General features: G+C 37.8%; 1 protein-coding gene across 3 annotated transcripts in view; it reads left to right on the top strand.

The window, feature by feature from the left end:
• Positions 1–27,846, top strand: part of ARFGEF1 (ADP ribosylation factor guanine nucleotide exchange factor 1) — a 170,890-nt gene that overhangs the window by 138,877 nt on the left and 4,167 nt on the right. For 2 of the 3 annotated variants that reach the window (XM_005311372.5, XM_065585718.1), the window contains 14 exons: positions 1,969–2,059; positions 3,254–3,294; positions 3,385–3,554; positions 5,426–5,577; positions 5,745–5,917; positions 6,988–7,148; positions 8,127–8,257; positions 10,562–10,691; positions 12,544–12,679; positions 12,766–12,904; positions 19,005–19,077; positions 21,967–22,096; positions 26,870–27,009; positions 27,500–27,668. In XM_005311372.5, coding sequence (XP_005311429.1) covers positions 1,969–2,059; positions 3,254–3,294; positions 3,385–3,554; positions 5,426–5,577; positions 5,745–5,917; positions 6,988–7,148; positions 8,127–8,257; positions 10,562–10,691; positions 12,544–12,679; positions 12,766–12,904; positions 19,005–19,077; positions 21,967–22,096; positions 26,870–27,009; positions 27,500–27,668 — 1,836 coding nt within the window. The remainder of the gene's footprint in view (positions 1–1,968; positions 2,060–3,253; positions 3,295–3,384; positions 3,555–5,425; positions 5,578–5,744; positions 5,918–6,987; positions 7,149–8,126; positions 8,258–10,561; positions 10,692–12,543; positions 12,680–12,765; positions 12,905–19,004; positions 19,078–21,966; positions 22,097–26,869; positions 27,010–27,499; positions 27,669–27,846) is intronic. The other variant, XR_010598896.1, reaches the window with a different exon arrangement.

The raw sequence follows: 27,846 nt of genomic DNA, 5'->3' as shown, positions 1-27,846 counted from the left end.
AAATGGGTAAGCTATTACGGTTGAATTGCCTCTACTTTCTTGGCATAAAGGGGAAACCCCCAAGTGACAAATTTTTGGGAGACTCAAGAGAAAAACATATCTGGTAAATAATTTTCTATTTGCCAAATTCTAAAACTGGAAAAATTTGGCTTTCATTGAATACTCTACTGTGGGTACTGGTGCAGTTCAGTCCCTCCTGTTCTCCACGTGTTGCCCATAATAGTTTAGTCTGCTGTGGGCTGTAATATTTTGTCTAGTTTTAGTTGTTGGGTTTAGTGTGGGGGGTGCTGGGTGGTCTGTGATATACAGGAGGTCAGACTATATGATCTGGTGTGATCCCTTCTGGCCTTGGAACTCTGACTCTGCTCCTTTTTCTAATAGATTATTTTAGAATAATTCAACACTCTCTTTGTGTTGCAGTGCCTAAGAGTAGTGTCCTTAATAAGACACCATGGCAATATTAATTCAATGTTTCTGGTTTTTATTGGTTTTGACCAGGTGTCAAGGCTCCTTCCCCACTCTGAACTTTAGGGTACAGATGTGGGAGCCTGCATGAAAACTTCTAAGCTTAACTACCAGCTTAGATCTGGTCTGCTGCCACCACTCCAAATAGGCTAACTCCCTTTCCTGGATAGCCTTGAGAGACTCGTTCACCAACTCCCTGGTGAGCACTGATCCAAAACCCCTTGGATCTTAAAACAAGGAGGAACTAATCATTCTCCCCCCCCCCCTTCCTTTTCCCCCCACCAATTCCTGGTGAGTCCAGATCAATCCCCTTGGATTTTAGAACAAGGAAAAATCAATCAGGTTTTTAAAAAGTAGGCTTTTAATTAAAGAAAAAGGTACAAATCATCTCTGTAAAATCAGGATGGAAAATAACTTTACAGGGTAATCAAACTTAAAGAGCCCAGAGGAACCCCCTCTGGCCTTAGGTTCAAAGTTACAGCAAACAGAGGTAAACACCCTAGCAAAAGGTACATTTACAAGTTGAGAAAACAGAGCTAAAACTAACACGCCTTGCCTGGCTGTACTTACAAGTTTGAAATATGAGAGACTTGTTCAGAAAGATTTGGAGAGCATGGATTGATGTCTGGTCCCTCTTAGTCCCAAGAGCGAACTCCCCCCAAAACAAAGAGCACAAACAAAAGCCTCCCCCCCGCCCCCACCAAGATTTGAAATTATCTTGTCCCCTTATTGGTCCTTTGGGTCAGGTGTCAGCCAGGTTACCTGAGCTTCTTAACCCTTTACAGGTAAAAGGATTTTGGAGTCACGAGGGATTTTATAATATTGTACACAGGAGGGCTGTTACCCTTCCCTTTATAGTTATGACACCAGGATTTTCAGAAACTTCCCTAAATGTGGATTTAGGAACCTTAATTTAGGGGCTGATTTTTAAAAAATCTTGGCCACAGTTTCTAGCTCGCAAAATAAGTATTTTCATTTATTTGTAGTTATTTTTCTCTGTATTTTATGGTGGTAGATGTTAGGGACATTGCCTTCAGGGATTAATTTTTCATCATTCACATGGAGTAGCCCTTAACCAATCCTGATAGCTCTGTTCACTTGCTCCTGGTAGAATATTCAAATTCTCTCTCCAGGCACCAGACGCTATTACTAATTATCCAGTTTCAGCACCAAAACTTCCAGAGAATACTTCCAAAGATGCAAAAAACAGAAAAGGTAACTTTAAAATCCCATAGGACTCTTGCTGTTTTTTGCATCTTTGGAAGTATTTTCTGTGAGTTTTGGTTCCAACAGAAGTGGAATCTGGAGAGAGAATTTTCTTGAAGCAAGTTTGGGGGAGCAACCCCAACTCCATGAGATGACCAATTTAACAGGTGAGGAAAAAATTGGTCTACTTGCTTTCATTGTAAATACAAATATATTCAATTCTTTTGATACTGACAAAAATACTTTCCTCTCTGTCCTTCTGTCCCCTCCCTTTTCTTTTTTAATTGTTCCCCATAGTTGGAGGAAATGTGGACTGGAAGCAGATAGCGAGTATTCAGGAATCCATTGGAGAAACTAGTTCCCAAAGTGTTGTTGTTGCTGTAGACAGGTACAGTATTTAACTTCCTTCCAGTTGGATACCTCATGAACTTTTCACAGTACGCGAATACAGTAGATTCAATTAGTGATAGAAAAAATAAGTAGGTTATTTGGTTTCTCAGTAATTACAAAAATGCTATATCTGCATCACCATATTGCAGTGTCACAAGGTGCTTGTTTTTGTTTTATTTTGTTTTTGTGTTATTGCACAGCAGGAGTTGCTCATCATAGCAGAAGGTAGAAGGAAGGTAGGGAAAAGAGAAGCAGAAACTGTTTACAAATATTTAGTAATAACTGCAGGGGGAAAACTGAGGGGTGTAAAAGAAACTGCTGTTGCTGTACAAAGTGTGGTCCATCTTGATTCTCTATATAAATTTAAGAATAAATACTTAAGTTAAAATGTATAGATTTTTGTCTCCTTTATGGAGAGAGAGAGAGAGAACTACTGACACTAAACACTTTTGCTTCTCTACCCAATTACTGAATCCTTCCATTTCCCCCCTGACTAGTACTCATCTATAAGAATGCTGTCTTTGATATTTACTACCGTTCTAGTTGTTCCCTAAAAGTAAAGTGGAATCTTACAGGAGTATGTTGGTTTTTATTTTCAAAACTGGATCAGACAGGAACCTTTAATAAATCTTGCTGTTTTATATGGAGATGTCTGAGGCCCCCAGTGTCTAAATAGTTGTCAAAATTGATAGCTGTATTTCAAAGTGGTATTCCTTTCAAGGACTGCAAGAGTCCCTAGGATTTAGGCATAATACACAAGACCGTTGTCAGTTGTGGATATTTGCTATGACCAGATACTTTGGTCAACATTATATCATATGGTGTCATTTGTAAATGTTGAATATTGACCCAAATCTTTCTGGCATAATGAAAAGTACTTTCTGATTTATATATTTAAAATGCTGCTTTTCTTGGTGTACTTTACCTTCTCTTGAAGTTCGCTGAGGGACAGCAGTTCTAAAATCTTACTAAGTATAGTAAATCATGATTCACATTTTTGGTAGTGTTCCAGATTTTGAGAATTTACCTGTCGAGTCTTAAATGCTGTATTTAAGGCAGTTAGATTTTGTCATAGCTAGAAATCTGTTTTGGGCAAAAACACAGTAGCAAAATAGTTGTGGTATAAATTATTTTTTGTAAAAGAAGCCACTTTTTAAAAAAATAAAGTCTTATAAATTGTGAATTTTTTCAGAATATTTACAGGATCTACAAGACTGGATGGAAATGCTATTGGTAAGTTTTATCACTTTTTATCTTAATCTACAAAGTAGCTTTCTGATAAAGCTTGGAAAGAATACTAAATGAATTCTGATCGTTTAACAGTGGATTTTGTCCGTTGGCTTTGTGCCGTATCTATGGATGAACTGCTGTCTGCCACCCATCCTCGAATGTTTAGTCTGCAGAAGATAGTAGAGATTTCTTACTATAACATGGGTCGGATAAGACTACAGTGGTCTAGAATCTGGGAAGTTATTGGAGATCATTTTAATAAGGTATGTTTGCTAATCATTACACCATTTGAATTGCTCACACTATCAGAAAATGATGATTCCTATCTATTTAAAACCCTTTCAAAACTAAATTTTGAAAAATTTTACACCTAAATTCAGTTCTAACTGACTATCCTTTAGAATAGATAAAAATAGAGCACTAAAGAAGAAAAGGAAAAAGAATACAAAATCTACGGTAGAAGGGTTAAAGCCATCTATATTGCTCTGTTGAACCCATATTTGAACCTGGCTAGTTATTCTCTGTTCACAAGGCTGATATATTCTGTACTAAATGCAAAGGCAGTGGTATAAATTGGCCAACTTGTTAATCATGGTTAGGGCCCTACCAAATTCATGGCTGTGAAAAATGCATCACAGACCATGAAATCTGGTGTTCCCATGTGAAATCTGGTCTTTTGTGTGCTTTTACCCTCTACTTAATAGATTTCATGGGGGAGATCATCTTTCTCAAATTGGAGGTCCTGACCCAAAAGGGAGTTGCAGGGGGGTCACAAGTTTATTTTAGGGGGGGTCATGGTATTGTCACCCTTACTTCTGTGCTGCTGCAGGCGGGGCGCTGCCTTCAGACCTGGGTGCCCGGCCAATAGATGCCACTCTCCGGCCGCCCAGCTCTGAAGGCAGCACAAAAGGAAGGGTGGCAAAACCATACCATACAGCTCTGAAGACAGAGCCACCATCAGCAGCAGCGCAGAAGTAAGGATGGCATGGTATGGTATTGCCAGCCTTACTTCTGCGCTGCTGCCTTCAGAACTGGGTGGCCAGAGAGTGGTGGCTGCTGACTGAGGACCCAGCTCTGCATGCATCAGCCTAGAAGTAAGGGTGGCAATACCATACCCATGCCATCCTTCATTCTGCGCTGCTGCTGCTGGTGGCTGTGCCTTCAGAGCTGGGCTCCTGGCCAGCAGCTGCCGCTCTCCTGTGCTGCTGCTGGCAGTGGTGCTGCCTTCAGAGTGGGCAGCTGAAGTAAGGGTAGCAGTACTGCAACCTCCCCTTACAATATCCTTGCGACACCCCCCCCCCACTCCCCCAATAACCTTGCGATCCCCCCACAAGTCCTTTTTGGGTCAGAACCCCTACAATTACAACACCGTGAAATTTCAGATTTAAATAGCTGAAATCATGAAGTTTATGATTTTTAAAATCCTGTGACTGTGAAATTGACTGAAATGGACAGTGACTTTGGTAGGGCCCTAATCATGGTATAGATCTAAAAATGGCTGTTGTAGGAGGTAATATGCTGTCATTGAGTGTTGTAAAAAATGTTTTGTGTTTCTTAACTCAGCTTTGGCTGTTTGCAGTGTTGAGTTAATCTGTTGTTCTAAATTAAATGTCTTATTTGTCTTCTGTGTTTTTTAATATATCAGACCTTCGCTAGAACATGGGGTTTTGGATCCATGCGCGGTCCCGCGCTAACGCGGGGACTGCGTTACCATGGATTCCAATTAAGGTAATTAAATTTGGGATCCATGCACGGTCCCGTGCTATAAGCAAATTCGCCTGATATAGATGCGCATTCTAGCAAGGGTCCGCTGTATTATCATTTTGACTCGTGAAGTAGCTCTAATGAGCTCATTCGTTTATCTTTAGAGAGCTCTAAAAGTTGGGATGTGTTCTTCAAAATACAAGTTGGATAGGTTAGGAAGAGAGAAACATATTTGGTAAAGTACTGAGCCATGCTGCTGGTAGGAATTGATTAAATTAATAACGTATTTTTAACTTTGTATCGTAAGTTTCAGTTCTGAATTTGTGATTTCTGCTCTTCCGTTTCCATCTTCAAATGTAAAGACAATTCAGACTAATTTCTTAAAATGCAGTTTTAATGCCAACATGCGTTTCTACTTCTACATTCCTAGGTTGGCTGCAATCCGAATGAAGATGTAGCTATTTTTGCAGTAGATTCCTTAAGGCAGTTATCAATGAAATTCTTAGAAAAAGGAGAACTTGCTAATTTCCGATTCCAGAAGGACTTCTTAAGGCCGTTTGAACACATAATGAAGAGAAACAGGTAATTGTGCAGTTAACTGAATCACTTGGGAACATAACCACCAGCTTTTGGAATCAGTTATTTTGTTTGAATTGCTTCTGTAAAATGAAATTGGTCCTTAGAAAAGTTCTGTTTTTTAATCAGTACAGTAGCTTCAGTTACTATTTAACATTTTGTTTATAATTTAGGTCTCCTACCATTCGAGACATGGTTGTACGGTGCATAGCACAGATGGTAAACTCTCAAGCTGCCAACATTCGCTCAGGTTGGAAGAATATATTTTCAGTGTTTCATTTGGCTGCATCAGATCAGGATGAAAGTATAGTGGAACTTGCATTTCAAACTACAGGGCACATTGTCAGTAAGTACTGAGGCATAATTTACAGATATCACTACGGGGTATGTGGAAGCAAATGAACAGCTCATTGTTCTTTTCAGTTTGCTCTAATTTTATTATTTGCCTAGCAGAACTCTCCTAAATACATGTTAAAACAATATTTCTCTGTTTTTACTGCTTTTTTAAAAATTTGTAGTTTACTAAGAATATATACTTCAAAAAGTAATAAAGTAACATGTTTGTCATTTGTCTTTGTACTCTACACATAAGTTTTATGATAGAGCTATAAACATTTATTCTAGACTGAAAAGTCAACTATTGAGAGAGAATGAATTTTTTAAACAAGTTATACTTTTTCATTTTTGATTGTGAATTTAAAATTTTTAGATATATTTCTTCAAGTATGTTGCATAATCACATTACCTGCACACCTTCCCTTTGCTCTCTGAGTTCTGGCGTAGGGTTCTGTTTTAAAAGAAGGAAGTGAAGCAGTTGGGACTGTATGATCTTTTATTGTCTTGGCTCCAAGCTTTCAATGCCAAAAGGGATTGCTTGTGCAGCCGCAACAGGCAGTCTTTCAAAAAAGTTCTCAAAGCTCGGTGATTCACAACTCAAGTGTGAATATGTAAAGCCAATACAATTGAACCACAAATATGGGGTGGGGGAAAGGCCTACAAGTGATTCCTGATGCTGTAGCCCGTCCTGGGGGATGCTGTTCAACTCTTAGTAAAAATGTGTTTAAATATAGATAGTGCTAAATATCAAGCCTTAACTCATTTAATTGCAGGCTTTCATTGCTTTAGAAGACTACATCAGTGAATGGGTGTGAAATTAAAATATATTATAAGAATACAGTGCCCTCTGTATGAATTCTTAACAGAATATTTTTGGTTTTTGTAATAATTACACATTTAACAGAACCAAGCAGTGACACAAATCTCTTCAGCCATTTCTCTCACTTTTGTCTTCCCTTTTTCCTATGCTAGATTCGCATCTTGGTCTTTTAAAAATTATTTTAGGGGACAATTGACATTTTGTTTGAAAATGTTTGAAGGACCCATGTGTTAATTTTAATATATATGTATTTTTTCCAGCAATTGTATTTGAAAAACACTTCCCAGCCACCATAGATTCTTTCCAGGATGCAGTAAAATGTTTGTCTGAATTTGCATGCAATGCAGCTTTTCCAGACACAAGCATGGAAGCAATCCGCCTCATTCGCCATTGTGCAAAATATGTATCAGACAGACCTCAGGTATAAACCATACTTTTTAAATCATAAGTATTTAAATTAATAATACTTTCATAACATAAAAATGTGCAGTTGTACCAGCTTTAAAAAATTGGCTTTAAATTCTACGAGGGACTTTAAAGTCCAGGAGAGGGCATGGGCTGCACATTTGTTTATAAATATCTTGATGTAGGCTTTGAACAAGTTGCACTTCGTGTTGGTTAATTTTCTTGGGACCTTCAATGAGAGCTGTTGGGGATTGGAACTTCTCAGTATCTGTTCCTATGGTAGGAGCACCCTTTGCTAACATACCTATAGTGCAGGGGTCGGCAACCTTCGGCACGTGGCCCATCAGAGTAAGCTGTGGGAAGCAGTGGGCCACAGGGATGTGCTCACCGCCACTTCCCGCAGCTCCCATTGGCTGGGAACAGTGAACTGCAGCTACTGGGAGCTGCAGGGGGCCGTGCCTGTGGACGGTCAACATAAACAAAATGTCTCGCGGCCTGCCAGTGGATTACCCTGATGGGCTGCATGCTGAAGGTTGCCGACCCCTGATATAGTGGCATAGGTATAGGTGTCAATTTAAAAAAATATTATTATCCTCAAGGATGTCTCTGTAGGACAGAATAGGAGACTGAGAGGTTAAATTAAAAGTTACAAATGGTGGCTGAGTAGGCAGTTGTTTCTTGCAAAATCTGTTTTTCATACCTTTCTAAGAATAATTTTAAAAAACATTTAGATTACCTTGGCCATAGTATAGCTGCTAAGGTAAATTTTATTGCCATATTTTGTGGTATCATTTATAAACCTTAATACCAGATTGTAAAATATTGAATACAATTTTTCTAATATAATATCCATAACAGTACTTAAATTGTGCTTTAGTTAATACATTTACTCTAATATTATCTTAGTACTTTTACCTTCCACCAAAATAGTAAGTTTATAACTTGTAAATGATACTATGCTTCTGCTACATTAATCCTGTATTTGCTTCTCAAGGCTTTCAAGGAATACACAAGTGATGATATGAATGTAGCTCCTGAAGACAGGGTGTGGGTGAGAGGATGGTTCCCAATTCTCTTTGAGTTATCCTGTATCATCAATAGATGCAAATTAGATGTAAGAACCAGGTAACAAACAGTATTTGTAATTTAAATTTTCAAGTGGTTTGTTTTTCTTGTTTATGAGCCTTTAAAACGTTTTTAAAACAGATGGAGGTAATTGTCTGTTGGCAAACATAACTGATCTGACTAAAATCAGAAACTTGTATATTTCATTTAATTGCTATCACTTTGGGAGGATAGGCAAGTGCTATAAATACATTTTAAACATGCTGAAATGTTAATTTAAAAAAATCTTGTTTTTTCTCTGAAGAAACTTTTGACTTAAGTTAGCTTTGTTACTTAAGTTGATGAAGATCCATTGAACATGGATACATGCTTTTAGAATTATCATACTATAGGTGAAATACTTGACATTATGATATGGGCTTCTATTGTATGTCTGTTTCTCTCTTAAAGTCTGTGATAGTCAAACCCAGTGCTGATTTTAGTGCCTGTTCAGTAAAAGTAAAACAGTAACTTTCCCTCCATATGTTAGAGGTTGTAAATTAGTCAGAATCATTCCGTTTTAATTTTGACACAGTAGGCCAACTGTGTAAACAATCAGTATGCTCTGAACTCTTGTTGAAATAGGAAATTAGTTAGATTAATATGTTTTTTCCCCTGGTAGTTTTACCCATTATTTTGTTGTTGTTAAACAACTATGAACAAATAGTGTAATAACCAGGTTTAATAGTAATAGAAAATTATGACAAAATCCTATAGGAACCTTTTCTGGTTTCTGTTGAATACTTGAATTTGCATATTTTCTTTGAGTATTTGCAAACTATTTTCAAGCCAGGGCAGATATTGTAATGGGGTCTGCAAATTGGTAATTGATTGCAGAAAGAGATTGAAAGGGAGAAAAGTTATACAGTACTTTCCCACACAAATCTAATTGTTTTTCATTGAATGCTAGTCTGCCCTTGTAATGTGTTTTTTTTATATTTATTGAAATTTTTAATGATGTATATGAAATGTTTGGATTTCCTTTTTCGTAAAGGAAGTGTGTTTACACTGTGTCAAATAATGCAATAGAAAAGTAAACTATATTTTAGATTTTTGAGGTTAATTCTTCACTGTCCCTAACAGGAAACAACTCAGATTCAAATGTAACAAAAAGTACGTTTAGAATTCCAGTAACTGTAACAAATAACTTATACAAATGTATTTGACAATTTATAATTCTATATACCTGTGATAAAGACTGGGAAAGAAAATTGTAAAGCCAAATTTAGGCACAGCCCTAAAAATCAAGAAATGTTGAAAGAGATGCTTGTATGTTTACTTGAAGGGCTCATTATTGGGATGCATTTAATTTTAATGTTCGTAATGTAAATAGATGAAAGGAAGAGGGTTTGTAAATGAGTTGCTGCTGCTTGTAGCTAAAAGATGACCTGAACAGGAAGATGGGACTGTATGCTCTGTATTGTCTCCTTCTAATGTATAAACACCTGGTATTTAAAATAAAGTATGCTTGTTTTTGCATTTTAAAGTATCAGAAATGTGAAGGCTTCTTTTCCTTATTTGTGCTGTATGACCTGTTGGAGGTCAAAGACGTTGACTGGAAATATTCCCGCCCTTAATTAAAAGGGTGAGAGGTGGTGAATCTTTACTAGATACTTTCTTCTTAACTGTTTCTGGAATATTTTTACATTAAATGTGTTATTAGAAAAGTTTTAAAAAATCTTAATAAAAATAACTTTCTCTCTCAATTAGATTTCAGATGCATGGTGTCTCATGTCACAATATTCCCAGTTCTCTAGGCATCCTTAGTCTTCCTGGGGGGGGGAGATGAGACCTGAATTTCTCAATTAAAAAAATAAGTAGAATCTTGTCTGTTCTTCACAGAAAATCAAAAAGGGCACAACCCAATTTTTTCCTTTTACAAGTCACCTTGAATATTTCCTAGCTTCAGGTAGCATTTGGAAAAGCTCACTTTTTAAAACAAATTATACACTGATTTACCTTGTGGGTACCTCCATTCATAATATTTTACTGTAAATTCTGACAAGTTACAAAAAATTATAAAGAGTTTATTCAGTGAAATTTGTGTCCTCAGTTTTCTATCCCTTGAAATTAAACTTAAAAATCCTATTCAGTTTGAAGTGCTCATGAATGCTTGCTTTGTTTTCCAGGTGCCACTTCAATTTCTAAAAATATATTTTTTTAACCTGTTGACTTTACCACTCATTTTTTAAAATAAAAACAATGTATAGAATGTGTTTCATGTAGGTTTGGAATATTATTATTATTAGTGTAGCAGTGTGACATCTGTGGCATATAGTGTTTCTTTTTATGGTTCCTCATACTTGTGTGGTTTTTTAATTGCAGGGGCTTAACGGTAATGTTTGAAATAATGAAAACATATGGCCATACTTATGAAAAACACTGGTGGCAGGATTTGTTTAGGATTGTCTTCAGGATATTTGACAACATGAAACTGCCAGAACAGCAGACAGAGGTAAAAAAAAAAAAAAAGCGGGGGGCAGAGTTTGAGGGGGAGAGATTTTCATAAGATTCACAGCTAGGGGGAAAAATGTTCCTCATGCATAAAGCCACACCCGTATGTCTTGTGAATCAGAATGTTTCACTTGTTGCTAGGACTACCTTAATTAATTGTATTACTGTTCTGTTGAACATACTCAGGATCTTTCTTCTTATTTGTATTGTAAACCACATCTGTATAGTGAGGGATTATAATTCCATGTACTAGGTTATAATAGATCCTTATTTTGCATGTTGGAAGAATAGTTTAGGAATTGGTAATTGCAGGAAGAAAGATCAGACACAGGGGATATGGTTGAACTAGGCCGCAAATTTATTAATTGATGTCATCTGGGAACTATCTGTCAGTAACCTGTTCAGTGCAAGTAATCCTTCTTCATAATCTGCTCACCTGGTGGAGGGTACCTGTCGCATGTTTCCAGCCCATTTCTGGGATCTCACTGCACGGCATGCATATGAAGGTTATAAGGGGCTGAAGAAAAAGAGGTTGACACCTCTTCATACCAGACTTCAGGAGCTCCTATCCCATTCCTAGTTTCATCAGGGGAAACCTTTCTCTAGCTCCCAATTCCTGTTATCAGGGAACCAGACTCCCTATCGAATGAGTACCTGCACTGGACACTTGCCAAGTTGCAACTTCTAACTTACCCACTAGGTCCCTGAGCTGCTGTAGGGAAGGCAAAAAACTCTTCCTCTGCTGGCCATTCTGGCAGTGAGAATAAAATGTCTTCCCCAATTTAAAAAGGCAACTCGTGCAACTTCCGCAGCAGTTTCAAGGATGTCCTCCCCAAGCCCCAGGTGTGGGAGCTGTTGTTCTGGGCTAGGAGTGTGGGGTGCCCTCTCCTTTGGAACATGGGAACCAATGGGCTTCCAGTGCAACCCTCAAAGCAGCCAGTCAGCTAGGATGCTGCCCCCAGCAGTAATCCCACCTTTCAAATCCATGAGAAAGCTGAGCTCCCATGAGCAGGATAAAATGGAAAGATCCTAAAAGAAACCAAAGAGCCCTCTTCTCCCTGGAGGCCCAGACAATACCCTCCCCCACACCTCTGAGGTGGTGGGGGGTGCCACTTGCTTTTAAAAGCATTAAAGAAAGATCATCTTGGTTCTGGTAATTTAGCAATTGCTTATTTCATACATTTCAGCTGTGCCATATACTTTTTATCCTAAGGTAACAGATATAATAGGTTATAAATATGGTCAAGATATCAACTACTTTTGGAAAATATGTAGAGTTGATTTGTGAAAGGCCAGATTTTCTTTTTCTTTGTCAAATATATTAAGATGTAGAAAAGTTAGCTAAATTTAGTGAGACTAAATTTATATTAGCATCCATTAATGATTTACATAGCCTTTACATTGTTTTCAAATAGTAGCAAAAAGAAAGGGAGTTACTGTATGCTACATTTCTTATATCAGGTACTCTTCACATTTACATTACTTAATTTCTCCTTGGGATCAGGTTTTCATGCTTTCTTCCTTTATGCTATCAATGGGTTAGTGAAGCTGATGTTCTTAACCTCACAATAAGCAGGGTAAAAGTGGAGAGACTGATTTTAGACCACCCTATCTGACAAATCCATACAGCATTACATGTTGTTGTGGATAGTAGTTGCAATTTAGTTTAGGGATAGCAGTAGGGATTAAAAATAGAAATTAGGAAAGAGGTGCAGATGGAACAAGTACCCAATAGCTCCCCCACAGATGAACAGGAATTGCCTACAAGTTAAAATAAGACTTTCACGCATTCTTAATAAGATACATTAGAAACTTTATAGTAGTACACACCTCGCTATTATTTTTTCTCCTAGAAAGCTGAATGGATGACAACTACTTGCAATCATGCACTTTATGCAATATGTGATGTATTCACCCAGTATTTAGAAGTACTTAGTGATGTCCTCTTGGATGATATATTTGCACAGCTGTACTGGTGTGTGCAGCAAGGTAAGACTGTACCAAGTTGTTTTAAACAATGCTAACATTTTACCCTATTGGGTACAAACAAACAAATGCACTATTTTCTATTCCAGACAATGAACAGCTAGCACGATCTGGTACCAACTGTTTGGAGAATGTCGTCATTCTAAATGGTGAAAAGTTTACCCTAGAAATCTGGGATAAAACGTGCAACTGCATGCTGGATATCTTCAAAACCACAATCCCCCATGCGTAAGAAAATTCCTCTTTTTATTGTAAAATTTGTATTGGCTATTCTTTTTAGAAGATAATTTGGATAAGGGCTCCATGGTTTGAAATCAATTTCATTTTCTATGGGTGACCAAAAAGTTGTGATATTATATTTAATGTTTTTAATATTTTTGTTGCTTATTTGTCAACAGAAGACTAAAAATAAATGGTCTTTTAGAACAGCAAATTGATTCAGAATAACAAGGGTATTCAGTGTACTTTTTATATATATTGTAAATGTTAATCAACTGTGTTTAAAAAAAAAAAAAAAAACACAACACCTTTGAAATATAATATGGGAGGTTTTTTAACAGGAATTATTGAGGTCTAATCAAATTTTTAAAATTACAGCTTCACTGAGGAAGAATTGTATCTCCTGGTTTTATTCGCTTCTTCTCTTTGTCTTATTTATTGATCAGTAGGCCTTTCAATTTTTTAAGTACACGTGAAATAATGTAACAGGAGTTTTGCCATAAAATATGCTAATTGAAGTGTATTAGAGTAAGCTTCTTAATTTGTCAGGGAAGCCAAATAGTTGGTTCATCATCTTCACACTTGCCCAATTTTAATCTGTTTACTTAAAAAGCAAAATAATAATAATAATAAAGGGAAGGGGGCCCAAAAGGAATTAACAAGATGTTCTTAGTGTGACGCATTAATCTCTTGGTCATTCACTTTTGTGGCCTTTAACCTTTCACAACCCTCATACATTTAATTGTCTTTCCTTGTTGTGTTATATCTTAACTCTGCCTGTAAGCTTCTTGGAGAAGGGTCTTGCCACTTCAGCTACAATATGCCATGCATGCTTATGGGGTGTGAAAAAATAGAAAATCGCTGTTACTGTTATCTGAGACTAAACTCCTCCAACACCTCCCAACCCCAAATCCCTCCCAGAAGATGCGTCTATACTGTAGGCTTTTTTCGGCAGTGTGTAGTGTCCATATCTGTGTAACACCTCAGCAGAGATATAAATAGCAGTGGAGATGGTGAGGCACAGTTTAGGCGACTAGAGTAAAGAAATGCCTGAAGGGTGTGGGTATGTACTTGAGTACATGCCCTGCACGACTCCCTACTTGCCCAAGCCATGCCTTCACCATTAAGCAGTGTAGTTTCCCACTGCTGGAGCCTTTCCTACCTCAGTGAAAGACGCCAACAGTGGGGAAAGACTCTGCCAGTTCTTCCTCACCACAACAAATGGTCCTAGCAGTGAGGAGCTGCTGAACCCTTTCCCCACAGTGTCCCTGCTTCCGGAGCCTTTCACTGACACTTGTAGCCACACACCACAATGTGAACATAGTGAGCTTTTCACGCTGGCAAATAGCTAAACATACATTACACACCGCCACCAGTGGGGTGTACTGTAGATGAAGCCAGAGTGTGCAACTCCCTGCCCATTCTGAAGTCTCACTGTCTCTGTCCTGACTCATGTAACAACACTGCTGGGCCTGCACATGACTGCTGGCTCAATACCATTTTCTCCTTTCCCAGGTTTGTCTTCCTGATGTTACCTGGCCCAGTGGAGGGATCAGGAACTGATAGTGGGGGAGCTGGGATGCATGCGGCATTCAGGCTGAAGTGCAGAGGGAATTGCAGTGAGGGGGGACTTTCACCTCACAAATATCTCACCCTGCCCTGTCTTTAGCGGCTAGAAACCTCTTCAACACGCCACCCAATAGCAACACAAAATCCACAGAAAGGCAGCCAGTTCCCAGATGTTTCAGGTTTTAATTTAATAATACAACTCTTTGAGCTAAACCAATAATAAATTTCACATGCTATCAAAGCATCAGATTGTGTGGTGAAGAAGTGATGTGGCTGGAACGAAACCACCACTGTTTCTTTTGTTGGTGTGACCGAGAGTGACATTTGAACCTCTGTCTCCAGATGTGAAAAGCCAAACACACTAACCCATTGTGTCAGCTACCATGTACAGTTTTAATATGAACTTGTGCTAGCAGAATGCGTTAAGTCTTCATTTTCACCAAAGTACTAAGCTCCTTCACTGTTCTGTGGATTCATACAATCAGACATTGGCTGCTCCATAACAATTTCTGTTGTGGACCTCTTATGCTGGTTCTTTTGCATTGTCTACTCAGGGCATGTCTTCACTACCCGCCGGATCGGCGGGTAGCGATTGATCTATCGGGGATCGATTTATCGCATCTAGGGTAGACGCAATAAAATCAATCCCGATCGCTCTGCCGTCGACTCCGGAACGCCACCACAGCGAGAGGCGGAAGCGGAGTCGACGGGGGAGCGGCAGCGGTCGATTCGCCGCCGTCCTCACAGCCAGGTAAGTCGACCTAAAATACACAACTTCAGCTACGCTATTCGCGTAGCTGAAGTTGCGTATCTTAGGTCGACCCCCTCCCCCGTAGTGTAGACCTAGCCTAAGCATCTGCTTTTAAGACCTGCATAATGCTTCAGTTTCCCTTTTGGTGACATTTATGATATTTTGCTTTTCTGGCTGGACACATTTTCCACGAATGTTGTGATTTTTCTACCACAGTTTCCATATGTTTCCGTTCTCTTTTTCCTGTCTGTCTTCTGTCAGAGTTTCCTCAGGTTTTCATTTTGTATTTCTTCTTGAGCTTTATAGGTTGAAATTTTTGTATTATCACAAGCATTCCTGTGTTCCCATTTATATTCTGTGGAGATGCGCAGCCTTCCCAGTGAAACATCATCTGTTTTATCGGTATTTTTACATACAGTCTTCTGATCAGTATGTCATCTGCCTCATCTTCCAGGGCATATGAGGACATTTACTTGGTACCCATCACTGTTACTGACAACCCTGATGCAACACGAAACTGCTCAAAATGACCTCTTCATTTTAGCCATGTCTTCTCAGCAAAATTTAAGACTTTCTAGAAGGGTTAGTGGAAATACTGACTCCATTTCCCTCAAAAATTAACTTCTCTTTGCAGGCTCCTTGTTTTCATCCTGTTTTTCTGCTGTTTCTATGCCCTTAAGCTATCTTATTTTTCTCCCTCCATGCCTGTGGCTTCCTTCCTCTTCCAATGGGAGCGGGGCCTTTTTGCTATAGCTCTCTTGTGACCTGCAGTCTCCTCTTCATGCAGGTCATATTTTTCTGTCCTATCTCTCCTCTTTGGGCTGGGGCTTTTCCTGCCCTCACAGCAAAGAGCCTGTACAAAGAGCCTCAGCTCTCTCCTCTTTCTATTCTACAGTGCAGCCCTGACAACACAGCTTGTTCTGGATGTTGCTCCAGTGCCTGGGGATGAGGAAAACAGCCCCTCCCTGCTCTGAGTAACTTCACATACTCTGCAAAAAGAAGAACAGGAGTACTTGTGGCACCTTAGAGACTAACAAATTTATTAGAGCATAAGCTTTCGTGGACTACAGCCGAAGAAGTGGGCTGTAGTCCACGAAAGCTTATGCTCTAATAAATTTGTTAGTCTCTAAGGTGCCACAAGTACTCCTGTTCTTCTTTTTGCGGATACAGACTAACACGGCTGTTACTCTGAAACTTCACATACTCTTTCTTCCTTTCTCCTTGTTCCGATACTGTTTGTTGAAGTGCAGGCAGAAGCAAAGAGCACAGAGGTATATATGGTTGCATCAAGGGCAAGGGCTTTATTGCTAATAGCGTGGAAGTGGTTAGTTAATAAATTAGCATTTATTCCAGGTGTAATGACTTCAGTATTAACTCTAGGTGCCTTCCAGCATACAAACTGACTGCATTTGACCCAATGCCTTAAAAATAAGAATATGACTAAAATGCAAATGAAGGTGTGATTGCAACTCAGATAGGTACCTTTAATCTTGCTAGCTCAGCTAAAACTAGCAGTGAAGAAGCCCAGCCAGGCCTTCTGGGTACATTGTCATGTTGCTAGTCGGCACTGAAGCTGTGCTGCTGTAACTTCACTGCTAGTTTTAGCCATGTTAGCTGGATTAGAGCTAGGGAGGGTATGCCTACCCAAGCTGCAGTTATGTCTTGGATTCAGTGGAAACGTACCCCAAGACTATTCTGTCAGTAACCTTTGAACCAGCCAGCACTTTACCTCACACTATTTTTAATATTGGCAACTCAGTAAACCTGTTTTTATGTATTGTATTTTATATCCCTCTAAGTATGAGAAACATTGTGATTGCTTCAAAAGTTATTTAATAGGTGAGTCTTCATACATGGTACTGGAATCTGCCAGTGTTTGACAGGCTCTCTTTGACTATGTCTGTATTTGGAGCTGGGTGTGATATTCCCAGCTAGGCTAGACATACTCTCGCTAGCTCTCATCGAGCTACTATGCTAAAAATAGTATGTAGCCACTGTAACATGGGCAGTTGCAAGCAGTGGCACAGGCTAGCCAATCTGAGTACAAACCCACCCAGACTCTGTGGAGATGGATGTGTGGTGGCTAGCCCATGTTGCCGCTTGCCGGTGCCAATGCTACATTACTCTTTTTGTATGCTAGCTCAATGAGAGCTAGTGAGAGACGGTCTACTCAAGCTGGGAATCCCACCGCTAGCTCCAAGTGTAGATGTACTTTTTGTTTTCAAAAGTGATTAAACAATCCTGAAATGATACTACTTGTCTTTCTTTGAGAAGCTCTTTGCTTAGATAACTAAAATAATTACTTATCACTTTTGTGAAGAATCATGTGGGTAGCCAGGTAAAATGGGTGTCCTGGCATGCTTTCAAATTCATTGGGTTATTAATTCTTCAGTATCTCAATTGCTTTTGCAGAAATCATTGCCCTACCTTTGCTCCTGTACTTATGCAACATGGTGACAGTAGAAAAATCCTGCAATGAGCCCCACCAGGCATGTGCACACACTTTTGAGTATGTCACAGGCATCAGATTCTGGAGGCCTGGATGGAAGTCGTCTTTGTTACAAATCAGAAGAAATAATATAATCTGTACAATTTATAATTTTATTTAAGATGAAGCCATACCCTCAGGTGTGCCAAAGCAGAGTTTGGCATAGCTGAGATTGATAGAGGCAAAATTGACCCTCCTCTTATCCTGGTACTGGCCAGGAGCTGGGAACGGGCTCCTGTCAAAAATTAGAACAGTTTAAATTCTGCAGGCACTTAATAGCTCCCTAGGGCCATTATGCCAGTGAGAATTGTTAGAGTGCAGCATGCTCTGGGCCCACTCTTTCCCACCTCCTTTCACAGGTAGTGATGATGACTGGGTAGCATAAAACCAACTACATTGGCTTTAGCCACCTCTATCCCAGAAGAGTTCCCAGCTACTCCTTTGTGACAACTTTGTGCCTGCTTTGTGTTGCCTGAAGACTTTTGTGACTGGGACTTTTGAGATCTGGGTTCAATTCCAAGCTCTTCCATAGAATTCTTGTCCGTTCTTGTCTTGTCAAGTCATTTAATCTCTCTGGACTTCAGTTCCAATTCTATTAAATAAAAAATGTATTGTTATATGCAGTGACGGTACCAAAGCAATGACTAGCAAGAACAGTGGGCTTGTTGCAAGATTAAGAACAATTATGCTGCATGCAATTTGGACGCATTGCTTCTTCGACCCTTTATCTGTCTTGTCTAGTTAGGTAGTAATGCTCTCTGAAGACCTTACAATGTGCATGTACAACACCTGGCACAGTGGGGCCCTGATCTCAGTTAGGAAATCCAGGCACTGCTGTAATACAAATAACTCACAAGAATATTCTTTAGTGTTTGCAAAGTGATTTGACATCTTAAGGTGGAAGTTAAGGAAGTACAAAGTATTACTGTCGCTTCTGCTCTGTATCAGTTATAAAGTTTACAAATAACACCAGAGGTTGTTTTTTGTTTTGTTTTGTTTTTAAAGCTAAGAACTAAAGTAGTTATAGTTGGAAAAGTGTGAAGTAAACATTTTTTATTTTTATTTCTTGCTCATAACTGAAACAAACTATATTTCAAAAACAGTATTTAAATTATAGATTTCTGGAAGTATCTATTAACAGAGTATATTTTTGCCTCCATTTTTTATGCCTTTTATCAATTTCATTTCTAACAATACTAGACACAGGGCACCCATTGCATACGAATGTGTGTCTTATATGTAAGTATCTAAATGTGTGATTTGTGTTTCAAAGCTGAGTGTGTGCTCTTTGTGTTTTCAAGGCTGTTGACTTGGCGACCGACAGGTGGAGAGGCTGGCCCTGTATCTCCATCTGCTTTGAGAGAGAAACAGCTGGTATGTTTTATAAAAATGAGTTTTAATTTTTTTTTTTAAAGCTCTCGTGGGTTTCCCTTGAATATACATTGTTGTATGAAACAAGTAAAATGTGCTTAGTTTAGATCCAAATTTTGATGTGGTTTGGTTGGAAATGCTTTTCTAGATAATGTACTTCAAAAAAACACATTCCGTTGCCAAGAAATAGTGTTTTTTCAGTCTGTTTATGCAGTGCTCATACATTGTGTTGTGCAGAAGTAGGTAAGCTATATTCCAGTACATGTGCACATTCCTGATAACGCCCATAGATAGTGGTGGCCAGGCTCCTTGGACGATAACATTGTTTTGATTTAATTTAAATAAGAGTGCATTTATCTTTTTAGCTAGGCTAGCACAATAAAATCCATAGTGCATAATCACAGAAAATCGTTGCACTTCAGTGATTTTTTGGGGGGTTTCTCACAGATTGTGTTTCATAATAAGAATATAAACTTTCATTTAAAAATAAAGTTTGTAGCCCATCTAGTCTCTAAGCCTTGATGGTGTAAACTGACATGCTGTTGTTTCTTTGGATTTGCATACTTATGTGACTAAGGGCTTGAGTCCCATTTATTTCAATGGAACAGCTCATGCTTTTTAAATTAAGCACTTGGGTAAATCTTCCTAGGACATGGGGGGGCCTAAGTCTCTGCATGGGTGAAAAGGTCCATCTATCTGGATGCCATTGCAGGATCAAGGTCCAGAACAGTAACACTAAGATGTGAACTTCCTCCATTTCTCTTCAGGGGTCTAGTTATAGCAAAACACAAATGTGAACTGTTTCATTTCTGGTTGTATTCGACCTCTAGCCAATACTCTCATTCAGTGTTATTAGATGTACTTGCCACATCCTAATGTGCGTGAAGTGCTTTGAAAGTGAAAAGCACTATATAAAATGGTAGATGATGGCAGTATTTTTGAACTTCCATTTGAAATCATTAGAAATAAAGCTGAAAGTTATACAATATGTAAATAATTGAATATTGCACAGGATAGTCCTTGATCATTTGAATAAACTAAAAAGCTGCTGTTGTCCTTTTAAATTAAAGTAGCATCACAGTGATGTTTTATAAAAAGCCCAGAGTCTCAGGCTTTGTCTTCATTGCAAAAAAAAAAATGTGTATTTATGTCAAGTTAGGTATCTCAATGTAAAAAATGTACCTTTTTCAGTGAGGACGTAGCCTTCGATCCTGTGGTATGGTTTGCTGGGGTTTGTGGATTTTCATGATCAATCAGCAGTTAAGTTTACTCAACGTTTTAAAATAAAGCTGTTTCACAGTTTTCCTGTGAGGTAGGTAGGAAGTATTATACACGTTTTCAGATGCATAATCTGAGAGACAGTAGTTGTGACTTGCTCAGTTTCGTGCAGTGAGCGAGGCATCAGCAAAAACTGGAAATGAAATCCAGAAGTTCTGACTCCCATTCCTCCATAACCAGTAGAGTACTTTGCCTCCCTTTATTTTGCATCTGAATGGCCCTCTTGTCTTGAGATTGTTCCTTAAGTGTTTTGAGTGCAACAGTGCTGGGTATTATACACAATAGTATAAAATCAAACATGCATTCATATAAAATGAGGAGAGGAGTTGTCTACTGTTTGATGAATACCCAATCCTGGTTACTATTATTGGTATGCTGTAATTGTTTGTAAGTGTCGTATACTTAGATTTAAATCGTCATAGTCTCAAATTGCATTTACTGGACAATAGACACTGGAAATATTTGCTTATTGAAAGAAATAATAATCACACATCTATATAAACTACTTCAGCAGTTAATGATAGAATATTCTTATTTCTATATTAAATTACATAATTTTATATTTCTATCTCTTCCCAAGAGTACTTAAAAATGAAAGGCAGGGAGTAGTCTTAATGGTGACCAACAAATAGTGAAAAAATAAAATAAAATTCTTCAATTTAGTATGCAGAATACTCAACCCAGCAAGAATAAGGAAGCTATTCATATAATGTAGCCGCTTTTCTTTCAGGTCATCCCAAGTCATAGATCTTATCTTGTCAGCTCTTGTCTTGTGACTCCCCTGTTTTTTTAGTATTCCTGATATACATATCACAGAAATCTGCTGAAGCAGCTAGCTATCAAATAACAATATTAATAATAATAATATTTAATAGGGCATTTACTTGATACTTCCATCTGCCAAGCCAACATCTTGCTGCAGTAGACTTCTGTGATTTATACCCACCACACATCATGAGGTGATCATTCATGACTTCAGGGGACTTGAAGCAAATAAAGATTAAAGTTCAATTATACTGCTCGCTTACTCTTGCTATGTGAAGCATTCCAAGATCTGCCACTTACATCTCTATGCCTCTTTTTCACCCATTTATATATTGGAGAATGATGCTTCGCTGGGTGGGGCTAAGAATTTGTAAATAAAGCACTTGGAAGGAAGGTATAGAGCAATGCCAGATTTCAGAATTATACTACAGTTAATATATTTTAGTTAATCCAGTGAAACGTGAATTAAGCTTTTACTTAACATGCTAGTACATGGTCCAGTGAAGTATTTGAAAATGGTAAAAAATGATTGTAAGTGCAAAGTATTCTCTTGATTTCAATATATAATTACATATTTTATCTTAGTTATTTGATTATATTACTTTGCTCTACATGCACGTATTTGAGAAGTTGTCAATCCTTGTCTTGGTGAACCTTATTACTTGAATTGGTCTTCTCCCAAAAAACTGCTATAGTGCATATTATATTTTTTAAATAATCACAATAATGAAATAGAAAACTCCTCAAAATTATTGTCAGTAAATTACAGTTACATTTTATTGAAAGTTGACCCATTGGTGAGCTTCTGTTCAGTTTATTTGATGTACCGACTGTTTATTTTATTTTCAGGATACAATATCACAGAAATCTGTAGATATTCATGATACTGTCCAGCCAAGATCTTCAGATCGACACCAAATTCAGCCCATTGTGGGGTCCACAGCAAGTGAAGAGATCAGCAAAACCAGACCTACAGCAAGTAAGTCTTTCTTTAAATAAAAAGAGGAATGCTTGAGAACAGAGGATTTTGTATTTGTTAAAGTAGTGTTTCTCAACTGGGGGGGAGGGATGGGGATGTCTCAGGATGGGTTTAGGAGGGTCACAAGTATAAAGGTACGAAAAAACATTTGTGTGCCAAATCACAGTATATTTTTACACAGAAACGAACTATAAGTTCACTTTTTACAAATTAAGAGTCTTACAAAGTCCTGGAATGAGACACTTGTGCTTGCTTTGTACCAGCAAATTTTTTTATGTTGCGTTGAATTGAAGAAACCATTGATGAGAATCCCAATGTACATAAATGTGGTGTTGTACACGGGATTAAAACTTTCAAAGTTTCAGTTACAAGTTTGGGATACTCATGCTTCTAAGCCATTCAAAACATGCAAACATCTTCTGAAAGAAATGAACACTGAAGCTTTTTGTCAGATGAAAACTAGATCAGTTTATCTTGGAGGCTTCCTGCAAGTTCGGCAGACTCGACTTCTCTTTTGTTGAACAGATTAATTATCCACCTCTTGCCGTGTTCTTCGTCGTCAGGTGGGAAGTAGTCCTGGAGCTTCTTTTTAAGTTCAAGTGTATGTTCAATCATAATGTTTTTTAATTGTTTTATGTCCACACTCTTTTCATCAGCAATTGATTTAATGAATTTGCAACACAGAGGAAATGACTCGAAGTTTCCACTCTGAAGCCGAGCAGACCAGGCTCCAAGCTTCTTTTCAAAGGCTCTTGCTTTGTCTCCCAACACAATTATGGTTTTGTGCTGTCCTTGAAAACTCATGTTTAACTCATTGAGATGATTGAAGATGTCTGAGTAAGCCAATTGAAGAAACCATGAATGATCCCAGAACGATTTAGCAAAAGGAGACCCTTGATCCTGTGGGATCATAAGTACTTCAGTTTGCAATTCAGAAAGTCTGCTTAACACTTTTCCCCTTAAGAGCTACCTCATTTCATTGTGCAAAAGAAGACTTTTATGAAGTGCACCCATTTCATCACAAACAGGCAAGCTGATAGAAATAGGCTTTTTTATGAAAATCACAACTTTTACAGACTCATCAAGTAATGCAACTCAGAAGGCTTTCCTTTCACAGCAAGTGCTTGCCAATGTAAGAAGCAATGCGTCCAAATTGCATGCAGCATAATTGTTCTTAATCTTGCAACAAGCCCACTGTTCTTGCTAGTCATTGCTTTGGTACCGTCACTGCATATAACAATACATTTTTTCCAATCGATTTCAAAATAATTTGGTAGCTTCAGCAAAAATGTTAAATAGATATTCACCAGTCATGTGGCTAGGCAGCACTTTACAGAAGAGTGTGTTTTCCTCAACAGTAGCATCTGAATTGTATCGAAGGAAAGCTAAGAACTGTGCTGATCCTGGAACATCTGTTGATTCATGAAACTGAGCAGCTAAGAATTCACTCCATTTTAACTTTTCTTTCAACTGCTCATGAATGTCATCAGCCATTTCATTAATATGCCTCGAAACTGTATCATTTCATAAAGGAATAGCTTTGTTTATTTGCCTCTTCATGGCTGAGCATGCTTGTAACCATGTCTAATGCCACAGGAAGTATGAGATTCTCAGCTATTGTATGTTCCTTACATGTTTGGGCAATACAAAGTGACATGAGATATGAAGCTTCAAGAGCATTCTTACTGACATTCCCTGTGTTCGGCATCAGTGGTTGCTGGCTATTCAAGTTGTTCCATTTTCTCTTTAACGAACTTAGGAGGCTTGTTCTTTAACTTTAGATGTTTACTTTCCAAATGCTGACTTAATTTCAAAGGTTTCCTGCTTTCAGCACTTAGCACTTCACTACACACAACACAATGAGGTTTATTTTTTGATTGCTGTAAAACTGCACATTAAATAGCTGCAATCATATTTTCTGCACTTTGCTTTCTTCACTCCTTCATTCTGCAAAGTACTTACTTGAGCTCTCTTTAAACATTTATCCATTGCACAAGAAGATCTCGCTGAAAAGCACACATACATATTTGCTAGCTGCAAAGAATAACAATAACAAATTACTCTATATTAGGGCTGTCGGTTAATCGCAGGTAACTCATTCAATTAAATAAAAAAAATTAACTGCGATTAAAAAACATTATTGCGATTAATCGCACTGTTAAACAATAGAATATGAATTGAAATTTATTAAATATATTTGGATGTTTCTCTACATTTTCAAATATATTGATTTCTATTACAACACAGAATGAAAAGTGTACAGTGCTCACTTTATATTATTATTTTTATTACAAATATTTGCACTGTAAAAAGGATAAACAAAAGAAACAGTATTTTCCAATTCACCTCATACAAGTACTCTAGGGCAATCTCTTTATTGAGAAAGTGTAACTTACAAATGTAGATTTTTTTTTTTGTTACATAACTGCACTCAACAAGAAAACAATGGTAAAACTTTAGAGTCCACTCAGTCTTACTTCTTGTTCAGCCAATTGCTAAGACAAACAAGTTTGTTTACATTTACTGGAGGTACTGCTGACTGCTTCTTATTTACAATGTCACCTGAAAGTGAGAACAGGCATTCGCATGCCACTTTTGTAGCCGGTGTTGCAAGGTATTTACATGCCAGATATGCTAAACATTCATATGCTCCTCCATGCTTCGGCTACCATTCCAGAGGACATGTTTCCATGCTGATGATGCGCATTAAAGGAAAAAAGCATTAATTAAATTTGTGACTGAACTCCTTGGGGGAGAATTGTATGTCGCCTGTTCTGTTTTATCCACATTCTGCCATATATTTCATGTTATAGCAGTCTCGGATGATGATCCAGCACGTGTTTGTTTTAAGAACACTTTCACAGCAGATTTGACAAAACACAAAGAAGGTACTAATGTGAGATTTCTAAGGATAGCTATAGCACTCGACCCAAGGTTTAAGAATCTGAAGTGCCTTCCAAAATCTGAGAGGGACGGGGCATACAGCACGCTTTCAGATGTCTTAAAAGAGCAACACTCCGATGCGGAAACTACAGAACCTGAACCACCAAAAAAGAAAATCAGCCTTCTGCTGGTGGCATCTGACTCAGATGATGAAAATGAACATGTGTTGGTCCGCTCTGCTTTGGATCGTTATCAAACAGAACCCGTCATCAGCGTGGATGCATGTGCTCTGGAATGGTGGTTGAAGCATGAAGGGACATATGAATTTTTAGCGCATCGGGCACATAAATATCTTGCGATGCTGGCTACAACAGTGCCATGTGAATGCCTGTTCTCACTTTCAGGTGACATTGTAAACAAGACATAGGCAGCATTATCTCCTGCAAATTGTAATCATACTTGTTTGTCTGACCGATTGGCTGAAATGGGACAGAGTGGACTCATAGGTTCTAAAATTTTGCATTATTTTATTTTTGAATGCAGTTATTTTTTTTACATAATTCTACATTTGTAAGTTCAACTTTCATTATAAAGAGATTGCACTACAGTACTTGTATTAGGTGAATTGAAATATACTACATTGCAAATATTTGTAATAAAAATAAATATAAAGTGAGCACTGTACACTTTGTATTCTGTGTTGTAATTGAAATCAATATATTTGAAAATGTAGAAAACATTAACCATATTTAAATGATATTCTATTGTTTAACAGTGCGATTAATCATGATTAATTTTTAATCACTCTACATATTTGCATAGGTTTGAAATATTAGTTTCTTATTCATAATTTACTTATTGATATTTAAGGTAAGGGGTCACAATTTTTTGAAGTTTTAGCATGGGGGGGGGTCACAATTTTTTTTTTAAGTCCAAAGGGGGTCGCCAGCACAAAAAGATTGAGATACGCTGTGTTGAAGATATTATTTAATGGATATATGATTTTTAATTCTCTGTGGTGAGGGCAAGAATTCAACAGTTTTATAAGGAGAAAAACACCTTGGGTGAAATTTTGGCTCCTTGGAAGTCAATGGCAAAACTCCCATTGGCTTCCATGGGGCCAGGATTTCACCCTGCGTTTAAAAATCTTGCTTTAGGTTGCTAGTAAATTTGTAACTTAAAGCAAGATTTCTTAAACACAGTATTTGACTCCTTATAAAAGGATTATAGATTAGTAACTTAATCTTTCTTTCCTTGAATTTAATTTTTTTTAAGCTAACAGTAGCTGAGAACAAAACTTTTTCATTCCTGTCCAGAGGAGAGCTAACAAATGTTACAAAGCATGCCTCTAGAACCTTGGTTGCAAATGTATGTCTAGATGCTTGACGTATTAGTGACTAATCACCCTATTTAACTTGCGAGTATTTTCCAGTATAGAGAAGGCAAATGTATCTTAATGCTAGTCTGAAAGGGTCCATTTTTATAAGTGACAATCACTTTGCCTGTTGAGTTCTGGCTATTCTGCCAATACTGCCAGAACTTAGTTGGTAGTTTTGTGGTGATGGACACCTGCCTCCTATAAACTGAACTAAAACCCTTCAACAATTTTAGAGGTTTGAAAAGATGGGGAAAAAACCCTTCCCCATTATAAAATATATTGACAAACTTTTGTGTGTGTGGTGATAAATCAGTGGATGAATTTTTACATTTCAGGCTTGGTTTTAACTATCCATGCAATTACATTCTTTTAAGTATAGGTCTATCCTGAAAGTCTTCACTAAAATAACTTACTTACAAATTTAAATTGTACTTTACTTTTTTGCCTGAGTAACTGTTAAAGTTGCTAGAATAAGTAATGTTGCTGATTTATTTTTTTCTATTTTTTTAAAGAATTTCCAGAACAGAAGTTGTTTGCTGCTCTGTTAATCAAATGTGTTGTACAACTGGAGCTTATTCAGACTATCGACAACATTGTGTTCTTCCCAGCAACCAGTAAAAAAGAAGATGCAGAGAATCTAGCAGCAGCACAAGTAAGTTTGAGTGGTTGGTGTTAGCCTTTTGGGAAGATTTTCACTGGTAGATTAAGTTCCATAAACTCTTGCGACTTCAGTCAACTAATAGTTTCTTAGAACAATTACATAATTTCCAACAAAGCAACCAAAGTGTTTGTTAAACCTTACATTAATTCAGCCTTCCCCCCACAGAGGCAGACCACTTTGTGGAGGCTTAAATTTAGATATTACTAGTGTGTGATGAAATTTCCTTACCTCGTATGTGTTGTTACTTGTTTGTTTGTTCTATCCAGATCTAAGTTTAAGTGTGTGTATGGCTAGAAATAAGGTAAGGGGCATAATTCATAGTGTCTGTCTTTAAAAGAGAAATTATAGAACAATCAAATTTCAACAGTCTTTTGCCCTTGAGTTGGCATAATTGGTTGTTAATGACTGATATCGCAAAGCTTCACTGCCATGACCAACAGTACTGTTCTGAGTCTGACTGTTCTAAGTTTGTTTTTTAAAGAGAGATGCAGTAGACTTCGATGTTCATGTGGACACACAAGATCAAGGAATGTATCGTTTTCTAACATCGCAACAGCTTTTCAAACTGCTGGACTGTTTGCTGGAATCTCACAGATTTGCTAAAGCTTTTAATTCAAACAATGAACAAAGAACTGCTCTCTGGAAAGCAGGTGGGTCACCTCCATTTAGAAAAATATTTGAGAAAACAATGTTACTGTGTTTTGAACCGAATCAGTTGAGTGTTTTGAGCTGATTCCCTTGCTATATCACCTTAGGGAGCCACCCGCCTAGAGAATTAGCCTTAGCTATATGTATATTCGTCTTAGAGCTCAATGGAGATTTTTTTCT

Source organism: Chrysemys picta, chromosome 2 (assembly GCF_011386835.1).
Source record: "Chrysemys picta bellii isolate R12L10 chromosome 2, ASM1138683v2, whole genome shotgun sequence".
NCBI classification, from domain to species: Eukaryota; Metazoa; Chordata; order Testudines; family Emydidae; genus Chrysemys; species Chrysemys picta.
This window is presented reverse-complemented; position numbering and strand designations above follow the sequence as displayed.